Raw genomic sequence first — 12,442 nt, 5'->3', positions numbered from 1 at the left:
TGGAAACTCCATGGGGCAGTGTTACTCAGTGCTAGCGGCCTCTGTGGATTGGGATCCCCCGGGCAGCAGTGAGTTACTATTCAAACAGCACTCGGCTCCCATCTGCACATACTCCCGCTTTCTGCACCTGGACTTGGGTGAAACCCCTCATTTGTTCAGCTGCTGTGTCCGCAAGCTGTCCCCAGACATCGTGCAGGCTGGCTGGGATGCTGTGAAAGGAACGGTCCTTGTCTGGGCGGCACGCCTGGCTGCGGGCTTGCAGGCAGACCCCACTGGGACGGCATGTACCATCTGGCCAGGCCTGTGCTCACCCTCCAGTGGACAGAGTCTTGTTTGAGCAGCCCCTGCTGGACCTCAGTTGGACCTACAGAAAGGGCTACCTGGAGCCCTGGGGTGCCAGGCGCAGGAAGTCACAGTGGTGCTGGGAAGCCACCGTGGGGTCCCACTGTCATACCCTTGCTCCAGGGCCCAGGAGTATAAGCTGCAGCCTTTGAATATGTAACTGCTGGGAACAAGGAGGCTCTCTCTCCCAGCTCCTCGAGCAGGACAAGGGCTGGTGAACACATCCTGTGGATCAGCTCCGTCTCCCTGGGTCCTGCCAAGTCCTCTGAGATGGGGACAGCTGTGTTTCCCCGGCTGTCGGTCGGCTCCAATAACTGTCAGAGTTTGGCTGCTGCTGCCCCCTATAGGAGGAGCCCTGGTGGTGTAGCAGTTATGAGCTGCTAATAGCAAGGTCAGCAGTTTGAAACCACCAACTGCTCCACGGGACAAAGATGAGGCTTTCTACTCTCTTAAAGAGTTACAGTCTCGGGAGCCCACAGGGCTTATTCTGTCCTGTCCCCTAGGGTCACGGTGAGTCAGAGTTGACTCGGTGGGTGTGTGGGGAGGGGGGCGGGTTGCCCTAGAGCGGGAGTGGGTGAAGGCTATTGAGAGCACTGTGCACTGCCAAAAGAACAAACAAATCTGTCTACAAGTGAGGCCAGAATGTCCCTGAAAACGAGGATGGTGAGACATTGTCTTAAATACTTGGGACACATTGTCCGGAGGAACCAGCCATGCTTGGCAAAATAGAGGGACGGTAAAACAGACGGTAAAACCTTTGACAAGAGATATGGACGCAGTGGCTGCATCGATGGGCTCGCACATAAGAACAATTGGGAGGACGGCGCAGGGCTGGGAAGTGTGTAGTTCTGTTGTGCATTAGGTCGTGATGGGCCGGAACCGACCTGGCGGCACCTAACAACAGGAGGAAACCTGAGTGGATCAGCCAGGCCACCGCTTCCCGGAGCCCCCACGCACTGGTGCCGGTGACACGGGCGGGGCTGCTGTCTGAGTTCACTACTGCTGGAGACACGGGTCTGTGAGTATCGTAGTGGTTGGCCACAGATTGAGGTTGTTCCACTTGTACGTGTGGAAGGCAGAGCGTATTACTGTGTGTTCCGGATGGACTCAGGCACACACACAAGTATGCATCCTGTGCCTGTGGAAAAGGAGCCTCGGGCATATCGGTTAGGTGCTCATGCAAACCAAGAGGTCAGGGGTTCGAGCCCACCCAGGATGTCCTACAAGGAGAGCCTGGAGGTGGGCTGCAGTAAGATGACAGCTGAGACAGCAGATTGGGGCACTTCTCCTCTGTCACACGGGTCACCATGAGGCAAATGCCAAGGTCAGCATGACACCCATGGGGGCAGAATATCACGGGGCAGCCCAAGGCCTAGTCACTAGCTCACTGGGGCTCTGGGGATCCCATTTGGGAATCCAAGGTTCTCTTTGTTGCATTAATGAAGAACTCTCCAAGGAGGGGGGCCCTGGTGGCATAGTGGTTACAGGTTGGGCTGCTAGCCTCAAGGTCAGCAGTTGAAAACCACCAGCTGCTCCATGGGAGAAAGACGAGGTTTTAACTCCTATAAGAGTGATAGCATCAGAAACCCACAGTGGCAGGTCCACCCTGTCCTATAGGCTTGCTGTGAGTTGGCACCGGCTGGATGGCGGTCAGGGCGTGACTTTGAGCTAGAACTGGGGCACATCTGGCCGCAGAGGGGCAAGCAGCACAGCTGCAGGAAGAGAGCGTGGGAACGTGCTCCACGTTCTGCTCCATGGCTGGCTGTTCAGGTGGACACCAGGGAACCCAGGGGCTGAAGCTGGACGGAAACAACGGCCTACCTTCTCCGGAGCACACAGAGAGGAGACCCCTCCCCTGGAAGTCACACTTCTGGCCTGGACTCGTTCAAAGGCAAGCCTGCCAGGTACTTCGGATGAACACCTCCCGTTGGAACCCCTGATCCCAAGGCCGCGTGGAGCCCTGGTGGCATAGTGGTTCCACGTGGGGCCGCTAACCACTAGGTTGGCATTTCAAAAACCACCAGCTGCTCTGTGGGGGAAATGTGGGGCTGTCCTCTCTGTAATAAACTATAATAATAAACTATCATATGGGATCGTTGTGCATCAGCAGCAGCCCCATGGTAGTGAGTGTTTTGGTCTCTAGGCCAGGAACAGCTGACGTGGCCATGAAGACAGGGATGAGTGGCCCAAGTGACCCCGACTCATGGTGGCCCCTGTCAGAGTTGAACTTTCCTCCATGAGGTTCCTCCAGTGGTTTTCGGTAGACAGCCAGGCCCTTCTTCCGAGGTGCCTCTACGTGTCTAAGTGGTGAAAACTTTTGGTGTTGGAGAAAAACGTGTCTGTTCCCTGTGCTTCTGGCGGGGCCACCCCCTAAAGCTAAGCGCCTCCTGTCAAGTGGATTCAGATGGGCAACAACCCTGAGAAGCTGCCCCTGTGGGTTTCCAAGGCCATCCAGCTTACCGGGAGCAGACGGCCCCTCCTGTCTCCCACAGGGCTGCGGTGGGGGGATTGTAGCCACCCACCTTCTGCTTAGTAGCCAGGCACTTGAACCACAGTGCCACCAGGTCTCCTTCCTGTGAGCGCTAAGAAAGGATGCGGGCAGGAGAACGCAGGAGGGGCCCTGGACCACCTGGGCGTGGCATTCAGCAGCTTACATGAACAATTGATTCAAACCCATAGGCACAGCAGCAGGCGGTCCTCTCTGGAGACCTCTCCCCACAAGCGCCCCATCCCGACCTGGCTACCCCCAGTGGGTGGCGTGGGGGTGGCCTCTTACCTGGCTCTCGTGCTGCAGGACTTGAAGCTGCTGACCTGCGTGTAAGGGTTTTTCCGTTTCATCCTTCAGGCAATATAAGACTCACAGAGGTGAGGCGTCTGCAAAGCGGGAGAGTGAGCATGTGAGCGCACAGGCTTCCTCCTGGGCTCAGTGGTCCAGCCGGGCTGGGCTGGGCAGCCCGAGGCCTGGGGGTCCGGTGGGAAGCCAGGGCCAGTCCTCAGCTCCTGGGGGGATGTATTCGATGTCAGCGCTGCCCCCCCTTTCCCAGAGCTCAGCCCGCCACTGACGCACATTCCATGCACACCCGCCCCGACTGCCATCACCCCCGCTTGTCCTCCAGCAGACTGAACAGTCATTCTTAAATGCCGGCCTTGCCAGTGGTTGCCTGCTTCAAACACTCCCCTTGTTCCCCATGGGTCCTGGAATGGAGACTGAGGTGCCTGAGGCCAGGTCCTGTGCCCGAGCCAAATTCCTGGCATCTACACTGAGTCTCTGTCCCGGGGCTCCACCCGCAGCCATCTGGCCAGGACCAGTTTCTCAAACCAGCTCGTTTCTGTGGGGGAAAGTGGAGCACACACTCTCTAGAGTTCCTGAGTGGGCAAAGGTGTCACAGGCTCAGGCAGAAAGGTTCAGGCCCACCTGGAGGTACCTAATTCGGGAGAGCATCAGACACTGAGAAGTGTATGGAGCCAAGTTCCCTGAGGCCCAGTAGGGTTTGCTGTGAGTCAGGGTCCACCCACTCGATGGCTGTGGGCTCAAAGCCTCCATCCAGACCACTCGTTCCTGTGCCCTCGGCCACGCCAGCTCTTCCTGGCTCGAGCGATCGGGGCTTCTGGAACTCGGTGTGTGTTCAAATCCCAAGGCCGCTTGTCAGAAACAGGCCCAGGGCTTCCTGCTCTAGACCTGCTGACCATGGGCCCCAGGTGAGACCCGGGACTCGGCATGGCCGACAGGCTCGCGGGAGAAGCTGCTGCTGGTGGTGGGAGGTCACGCTTTCACCCCGGAGCTTCCGGGACACCCCACCAGAGGCCAGGCTGCTGGTCACCGTTCAAGGCACCTGTGAGCTGTCTCTTTGGACACGCAGTCGGGAGAGACTCGTCCCAGGAGAAGGATACGATACTTGGTTAGGTGAAGGGGCAGTGACAAAGAGGAAGGTCCTCGACAATATGGATGGGCACAGTGAGGGTCACAATGACCTTGAACGGAACAACAAGGGTGTGAGGTCTGGCAGTGTTCCGTCCAGTCGGACCGGAGTCGCTATGAGTCAGAAATGACTCAGGACCACCTAACCGCTGCAGCAACCACTGAGGTTTTCTAAATGGGAAGAAGCCTGAGAAGCTGAAGTGCATGAGCCAGAAACACCAGCCAGGAGCATAAAGACAACGCCCCGCCTCCCACCCCAGACCTGGGACTTTGAGGTGCCTGGGAACCCAGTCCGAAGGCAGGCCTGGGGGAGGTGGGCCTCCCTCCTTTGCCGAGAAGCTCTGGTGTCTGGTTCCTAACCAATGCTACTGCCACCACCACCACTGCACCAGCGCCAGCCCTCTGCCTCGGCAGGAAGAGCCCTGCGCCGAACAAGACTGCCACCGTGTGGGGGTGGGGACGCAGACTGCCATTTGGTTCCATGGGACAAGGTTGGAAGCAAACAGAAGGCATGAGCAGTTGATCGCAGGTACCTGAGAAGCATCCTCGTGTCCATCAAGATGGGCTGGGTGTTGGTGCTCTCGGCTGACACGTGCCTGCAGAAGCTGTATAAGGGCGCCCCTGAGAGAAAGGTCCTGCCTCCCAGTGGCTCCTTGGGGTTGAAGGGGACGCTGTGTCCCTGAAAGTAGCCGGCCAGGGACCCAGGAGGAGCCCTTCTCCTCTGTCTCAGAGGTCGACGTGAGCGGGATCGGCCTGACAGCAGTGGGTTTTGCTGGGAGGTTTGGTTTGGTGAAAAAAGCGCTGAATAAAAGGTGGGCAGGGTGCTGCAAGGGAAAGGCCAGCTGAACTGCATCAGGGGTGGTGCTACTCTGTCACGGGGGACCCCTGACCACACACAGCGACTGTTCCCTTACCCTCACTCCTCCACTCACTCACTCATCGCCTGAGCAGCTGCACTTGTGGATGCTCAGAAACACAAGGGCTGGGGATCTGACAGGTGGGTTCCAGGGCCTTCGGGACCGACACACAAAAGGTCGGTGGTTCAAACCATCAGCTGCTCCTCAGAAGATAGATGGGGCCACTGCTTCACTCAAGATCTACGTAAAGCCCCGCAGAGCCGTCTACTCTCTCCCGGGGAAACAGCTCCAGGGTAGTGGGTTTGGTTTTGGTTAGACAGGAGTCCAAAATGCCTTCACCCTGTAGCCACCTGCTCGGAGGTTCCTGCCGGGTGTGGGGTGCGAAGACTTTTCCCAGGGGTGAGCTCAGGACCAGGGCTCCAAAGGCACACAGTATGCTACCAGGAAGCAGCAGCTGTTATGCTGGGATGTTACCATATGCATGCGAGAGTTGGACCCTGACTTGAACCAGGAAGACCATGGAAGAATCGATGGTGGAGCTGGAGAATTCTGAAAGTACCACAGGCTGCTAAGAAGTCAAAGCAATCTGTCTTGGAAGAGGTACGGCCAGAGTGCTCCTTAGAGACAAGGATGCCAAGACCTCGTCTTACACGCTTTGGACATGTTGCCAGGAGAGAACAGTCCCTGGAGAAGGACATCGTGCTAGGTAAAGTGGAGGGCAGAGAGAAGAGGCAGCCCTCGACGAGGTGGACGGACAGGTGGCTGCGACAATGGGCACAGGGACAGCTGTGAGGAGGGCGCAGGGGCGGGCAGGGTTTTGCTGTTCTCCATGAGGTTGCTATGGGTCAGAACACTCGACGCCACCTAACAGCAGCATTATTGTAAAGGACTTCGGGGCGCTCTGGGGGTTAAGTGCTCGGCTGCTAGGTGAAAGGTCTGTGGCCGGAGTCCACCAGGCTCTCTGCAGGAGAAAGACGGGGTCACCTGCACCTCTAAAGGTGACAGCCCTGGAGAAGCTCTGGAGGCTGCTCTGTGCTGTCCTCGAGGGGCATAGAAGTTGGGACCAACTCGAGAGCCTAGTCCTGAGAGAGGCCAGCGCAGCCTGCAGAGAGCAGGTGACCGGTGACGAAGGGAGGTGTGGCGGGCCCTCTTCTGAGCAGCATGGGACCACACAGGAGGGCGGCTCCTAACTCTGTCCAGGCCCAGCAGAAACAGAAGGAACAGCTGGGGCCGGGCTGCAGGAGCATGGACTCAGAGAGATGGCCATCGCGGCTGTGTCCTTCACACCTGGATGGCTCAGGTGGTGGCGGGGGCTCCAAGAAGAACAAGCCAAACAAAATCTATGGCCAGCCAGGAAACTCCGACCCCAGGCAAACCTGGGAACCAGGTTGCCTGGCCTTTCTTCCACGCAGCCTCTGGGTGATATTCTGTTTTTCCAGATGGACTCAGGGTGGCAAGTTTGGTTGGGGGTTGTTCATTTTCCTGGATGAAACAAATGTCCTTCTTGTTCACTGTGGTTTCCTCTCCTGGAGCTGATCAGAAGCACCCGGGGAGACATGCAGCTCGGCTTTGTGAACCACTGCGGGGATCCTCGCTTGACCCCAAGGGCTTGACCTTCCTGGGGCACCTGTATTTGGCTCCTTTCCATGTACCATTCTGCAGCTATTTGCCACTGTCACCGCAGAGCTGGAGTGGGATTTGGAGTCTCAGACTGGAGGTGGGCAGCGGATGCCAGCCATGGGTTTGGGTTCTGTCTGGAGGCAGCCCTAGGTAGAAGCCTCGCTCTACCACTTGTCTGCTGTCTGAAGCCCCCCCGCTTCTCTTAGGAGTCCTAGTGGCACAGCAGGATAAGCGCGGGGCTGCTAACCTCCAGGTGAGTGGTCCAAACCCACTAACCCCTCCTCATGAGCAAGAGGAAGCTGTCTGCCGCCAGAAAGGGTTAGCTTCTCAGAAGCCCCGGGGCAGTCTTGCTCTGTCCAGCAGGGTCACTGTGAGTCGGGACCAACTTGAGGGCAGAAGTTGGGGGTGTTTGGTTTTCACTGTTCTTGGTCCCTGTTGCCCTGCCTATAAAACGGGGCCGTGGGACTGTAGTGTTTCCTGCACAGGTGCTAAAGGTGGGATAGAATGTCTGCCAGTCCTTGAATGGTGCCTGGCACAGAGGAAGGGCCTGATACGCATCAAAACGAGTTGCCTTTGTGTTGATTTTTACTTGTGGGGACCCCCATGTGTTGGGGGGGGAAGGGGCACTGTGCTGCATAGGGTTTTCTGTGGCTGGTTTCTGTAGTTGTTGTTGGCAGTGGTTGCCCAGGCCTTTCTTCTGAGGTGCCTCCCCAACCTCCAACCTTGCATTGAGCAGCCACACAGGTGTTAGGCATGCCAACCACCCAGGAAGCCCCGATAAGTTCCAGTCACTACCAGTGGTGGGAGACACAATGGCAGTGGTTGGTGTTAGAGGACCCTTTCCAGGCAGCAGAAAGCCAAACAACTAGAAGGACCCCAAACTTATCATAATAGTGCCCCACCCCCACCCCACCCAAGCAGAAGCAAACCAAACAAAATCATAGTGACAGGTGGACGGAAAGAGAGGCAGAGGCTGAAAGTACGTCATCCGCCTGAGTTCTCTCAGTTGTCTCAAATGGACCTCTCCCCTTTCCATGGCCTCTGCCAAACGGGGATGGTGTTTTGGACTCAGCTGATGAGGTGGACGGGCACAGTGGCTGCCGCAACGGGCTCAAACCCGAGATTGACTGTGAGGATGGCGCAGGAAGGGCACGTTTCGTTCTGTTGTACAGTAAATAGTGCTACAGCACCTGACGACAGCAAACATCAAAAGGATTGCGATGGGTGATCCGTTGCCCAAGACCTCTTTAAAGTGTTAATGAGCAAAGACGTCACTTGGAGGAATAAGGTGCCCGGTCATTGTCTCTAGCCAAAGGAGCCCTGGTGGCATAAGGGTTATGCATTGGCTGCTAAGTGCAAGTTCAGTAGTTCAAATCCACCAGCTGCTCCTTGGGAGAGAGGTGCTCCTGTAAAGAGTGACAATCTCAGAAACTCACGGTGGTAGTTATATAATCAGTTGTCAATTTGAGACTTAAGAGTCAAGGGGGGAAGTTTAGCCTGTCATTCAGGTCACAGCTTGATGACTTCATTTGGAGGCGCGAAGGAGATAAGCTGGAGGTAAGACACAGATTCACTCCCTGCGAGACATTCCTGTTGACAAGGCACATGGGTGTATGCTAGAGCCCTGGAGCCGAAGGAGCCACATAGAGACCCCTACCAGCACCGAGAGGCCTCCACTGTCGCTGGACCCACAAGACTTTCTATCCACTGGCCTGTGATCTTCCTGCATTCAGTGCCATTGCATGTGTTGCGCAAGTCTGAAGAGAAATTTACAGACTGGTATTGGACATATGGGCTAATATTGGACTTATAGATTTGATCTGGACTGGGCTGGGATGTTTTCTCAATATTTAATTGCTCTTGTATATAATCCTCTTTCTTATATACATCTAAGTGCCTATGAATTTGTTTCTCTAGTCAACCCGACTAGAGGCAGTTTTACCTGTCCTTTAAGGTCACTACGAGTAGGAATCAACTCGATGCAGCGAGTTTGGCCCCAGGTCACTACATTTTCAGTTGCTTCCTATAAACTTGAAAGCTAGACAGGGAATAAGGAATGCTGCAGAAGAACCAGGCCTTTGTGAAGAATATTAAAAGTACCACGGGCTGCCAGAAGGACAAGCACGTCTGTCTGGAAGTAGTCCAGCCGGAATGCTCCTCTGAGACATCGCCTCATACACTGGGGACCTGTGATCAGGAGAGACCAGTCCTGGAGGCCAGCAGGCTAGTGAATGCAATAGAAGGTCAGGGAGAAAGATGAAGGCCCTCCGTGGGATGGAATGAATGCCGCAGGACCAGGCAGTCTTTTGTTCAGTTGTACGTGAGCTCAGTACCCATCAGGACAGGAATCCAGCCCAGATATGGGTTATTTGTAGAGCAATATTCTTTACCGCCCCCCCTCCACCACAACCACACACACAAAAAAGTCAGTGGACTTGGGATGCTTAAAGGGAGAAATTTATGTTTGTGTCCTTTCTGCACGCACTCACTGCTCCTTATCCCTAAGGCATAGCTGGCTTGTCAGTTCTGGAAGGAGAGGGGGTCAGCCTGGAAACCCCGGAGGCCCTGGGCATCGACTAACCTTGAGCATTCACTTGCGATGCATGCCTGTGAGGAAGCTTTAGTAAGGCTGCGGCCGTGCGAACCACCGGAGGCGTCCCACCAGACTCCTGATCTGGGCAGGCGCCAGGCTACCGGTCACCTTCCTGGCACAGCTTCTGTCCCCATGTCCAGTCAGCTGCCAGGATCACCATGTGGCTTCTGCAGAACTCTCTGGGCATGAGGAAGAGGTGGATGGCTGGAAAAGGGCAGGGGAAAGGCTGGTGTTATCAGACAGCTTGTTTAGGTCTTAGGGATGTGCTTCTGGATAAGTACCTACAAGCACCTAGCAGGAGCTACACACCAAACTGAAAAAGGAGTGAGGTTTGCAGGGGGCGGGGGGTTGTCACGGAGAAAGAGCATCTAATCCTGGTCCTGGAAGGAGCTTGGGTGGGAGGCAAACACCATCTCTGATCATTGATGGGGCCCATGTCTGATTCACTTTTGAATTCCCAGAACAGCGCCCAATAAATGTTAGCTAACTGGGAGGAGACAGGGAAAGGAGATGAAGAGACGGCAGAATGTAGAAATAAAACTTCTTTACAGACCTTCTCATTTGGGTGTGTGGATACACTTTAGGAAACATTGTCAAATTACTCTTGGAGCCGTGGATTACCCATCAGGCTGCTAAGCACAAGGTCAGAGGTTCAAATCTACCTGCTGTTCTTCAGCAGGGACACGAGGCTGACTGCTGACAGGAAGACTGACAACCTGGGAAACATTCAGGTGCAGCGCTGCTCTTTCCTGTGGGGTCAGTATGCTTCTGAATCCACTAGACGGCAGTGGGTTTGTTAGGTAGCTTAGCATAGGGACTGGGGTGTTCATTACACATGCTTAGAGGCTCAAGCTTCTGGCCAGGAAGGTGCGATACACCTAGGTGGGCACTACACCTGGATTGGCTCATCTGGACCAGATGAATTCAATTCAGCCAATGGGGTCGGCCAGTGTCGTTGACCGTGCCTCCCAACAGGGTCCTGAAAAAGCCAGAGGTTTTGCTCTGGGCTCCCTCTCCCAGTGGCTGAAGTCCCGCAATTGTGCCTGTGTGGCTTGTGTTCCCTTTACGGTAGAACCTGAAACTACTTCTTTCATAAAACCCACGCGGATCACAAACCAGGCTTCAGCGTGAATTCTTTCTCATGCAGAGACAAGGACCGAGCTCTATCTCTCCCACGAGAGAGGGAGATCTAACAGGTTCAGTTTGATCTTGTGAAGTAACGGTGGTTTCATAGGAGGCAAAACTCCCCCCCAAAAAACAAGCTCACTGCCATCCAGTTGATTAGGATTGGACTGTCCCTGTGGGTCCCTGAGATTGTAACTCTCTAGAAGAGTAGAAAGCCTCGTCTTTATCCCACAGGGCACCTGGTGGTTTGGAACAGGTGAGGGGCCTAAAGTGTAACCACTACACCACCAGTGCTCCTTTTTAAATAAGAGGCAGACATCCCTGAAAGGCAAATGCTTGAGAGAGAGAGAGAATGGGGGCTGGGGGTAGGGTGCCGGTGCCTGGCCCCAAGGTCTGCAGTAGGCATATTCCATGGAGCAATTCCCAAGCTTCCCGAGGGAGGCAGGGATGACAATGTCTGCCTGAGACAGGGGAGGGGACGGGAGACGAAGGGAGTGGAGAGGGGAGGAATAGAGTCTGAACCCTGACTTCAACTTGGGAAACGCGGTGTCTTGGGACGAGCCCTTCCACGCAAAGGTGGTAGTTCTTCGTGGCATTTGGAAGTCGCCTGTGGGGCACACGTGAGCTGAGGACTGGGACCGTGGCTGAGTCCAGCAATCGCCGGCAGTTTCACACGCAGCTCCCATGTGAGCCTCACGCAGAGGCGGGGAGGGAACTGTCCACCGTCCATCGTCTTCTGTAAGATCCCGGGGGAGGGAGCCGACACCGGGGCCCGGCACGGGCGGGCGCCCCACTAGCATCTGAGGAAGGGCGACGGGTCCCCACCCCTCGGTACAGAGGCGGCCGGCCGGGCGGCTCCGAGGCCCCGCTGGCCGTGCCCGCGACCCCGGGCCCAGGCCTGGCTGGGGACCCTCGCGGCTCCCCGCCCGCGCGCCGCCTTACCGGGCCCCCTCTGGACGCGCCGCCCGGAGGGGCCACACCTGTGTCCACGCGGACCCTGGCCGCTCGGCCTCGGAAGCCCAGCCCATTCCGCATTGCCGAGACGCGGTTACCCGAGCGACGCCGCCGCTCGCGGATTGGACCGCGAGCCTTTGTGCATGCCAAGAAACGGAGTTTCGATTGGTCGAATGGAGCCGGCAGAGGGCGTCCATGGCCAGCTTCGGCTCCGCCCACGCGGAAGGAACTTCCGCCGGAAGTTAGGACATGGAGCGCGGGAAGGTGCCCTGAGCACCCGAGCGACGGGACGTCCCGAGAGTGGCTTTCTGTTACGTGGCCCTACGTGCTAGTTGAGGGACCCGGCGAGCAAACACGGCCACGTGGCCTGGGCGAACCTATTGCGCTTTCTTTGAGAAGCCCTCTCATTAAAAAAAAAAAAGTCCACGCTGTGGGACTACAGTAGATAGTGAAGGCAATTTAGAAAAATTTTGGAGAAATTGATAAAGGAGATTGGGGTTTTCCCATGAGGTTTTCGAAGCCCTCTTTGCCCACCCACTCTGCTCCCCTTCTTCCCAGGCATCCAAGGCATGTAATGGCATTTGGTAGATATGAAGTAGCCACTCAGACTCCCAGGAGCTCAGTGCTGCCACTAGAGGCTGTCCAACCAGTTTGACTGATGTGCAACGGACGGAAACACTGCCCTGCCCTGTACCATCCTTAAAGCCATTCCTGCTTGAGCTCCTGGTTGCAGCCATGGTGTCAAGCTGCCCCCCGGAGGAGCTTCCTCTTTTTCATGGGCGCTCTACCAACCACAATGTCCTTCTTCAAGGACTGATCCCTCCTGATGACATGTCTGAAGGACAGTACATAAGACAAAACCCCACCATCCCCACTTCCAAGGAACATTCTGGCTGTATTTCTTGCAAGACAGATTTATTCATTCTCCTGGCAGTCCCTGGTAGATTCAGCGTTCTTCCTCAACATCATAATTCAAAGGCCTCTCAACTCGTCTACAGTCCTATTCATGATCCATCTTTCTCAGCCCATGGG

General features: G+C 55.9%; 1 protein-coding gene across 1 annotated transcript in view; it reads right to left on the bottom strand.

Moving 5' to 3' along the window:
• The window catches only part of EFCAB6 (EF-hand calcium binding domain 6), a 276,300-nt gene extending 266,759 nt beyond the window's left edge, over nucleotides 1–9,541 (bottom strand). Inside the window, exons 1-2 of the mRNA XM_075552609.1 lie at nucleotides 9,320–9,541; nucleotides 3,119–3,216 (exon numbers count right to left, since the gene is read on the bottom strand). Of these exons, the coding sequence (XP_075408724.1) occupies nucleotides 3,119–3,180 (62 nt within the window). The 5' untranslated portion in view covers nucleotides 3,181–3,216; nucleotides 9,320–9,541. The remainder of the gene's footprint in view (nucleotides 1–3,118; nucleotides 3,217–9,319) is intronic.
• Between the last annotated feature and the right edge of the window lie 2,901 nt (nucleotides 9,542–12,442).

The sequence above is a fragment of the Tenrec ecaudatus genome, chromosome 6, assembly GCF_050624435.1.
Source record: "Tenrec ecaudatus isolate mTenEca1 chromosome 6, mTenEca1.hap1, whole genome shotgun sequence".
NCBI lineage: Eukaryota > Metazoa > Chordata > Mammalia > Afrosoricida > Tenrecidae > Tenrec > Tenrec ecaudatus.
The sequence above is the reverse complement of the archived record's forward strand: the minus strand, read 5'-3'. Positions and strand labels throughout refer to the sequence as shown.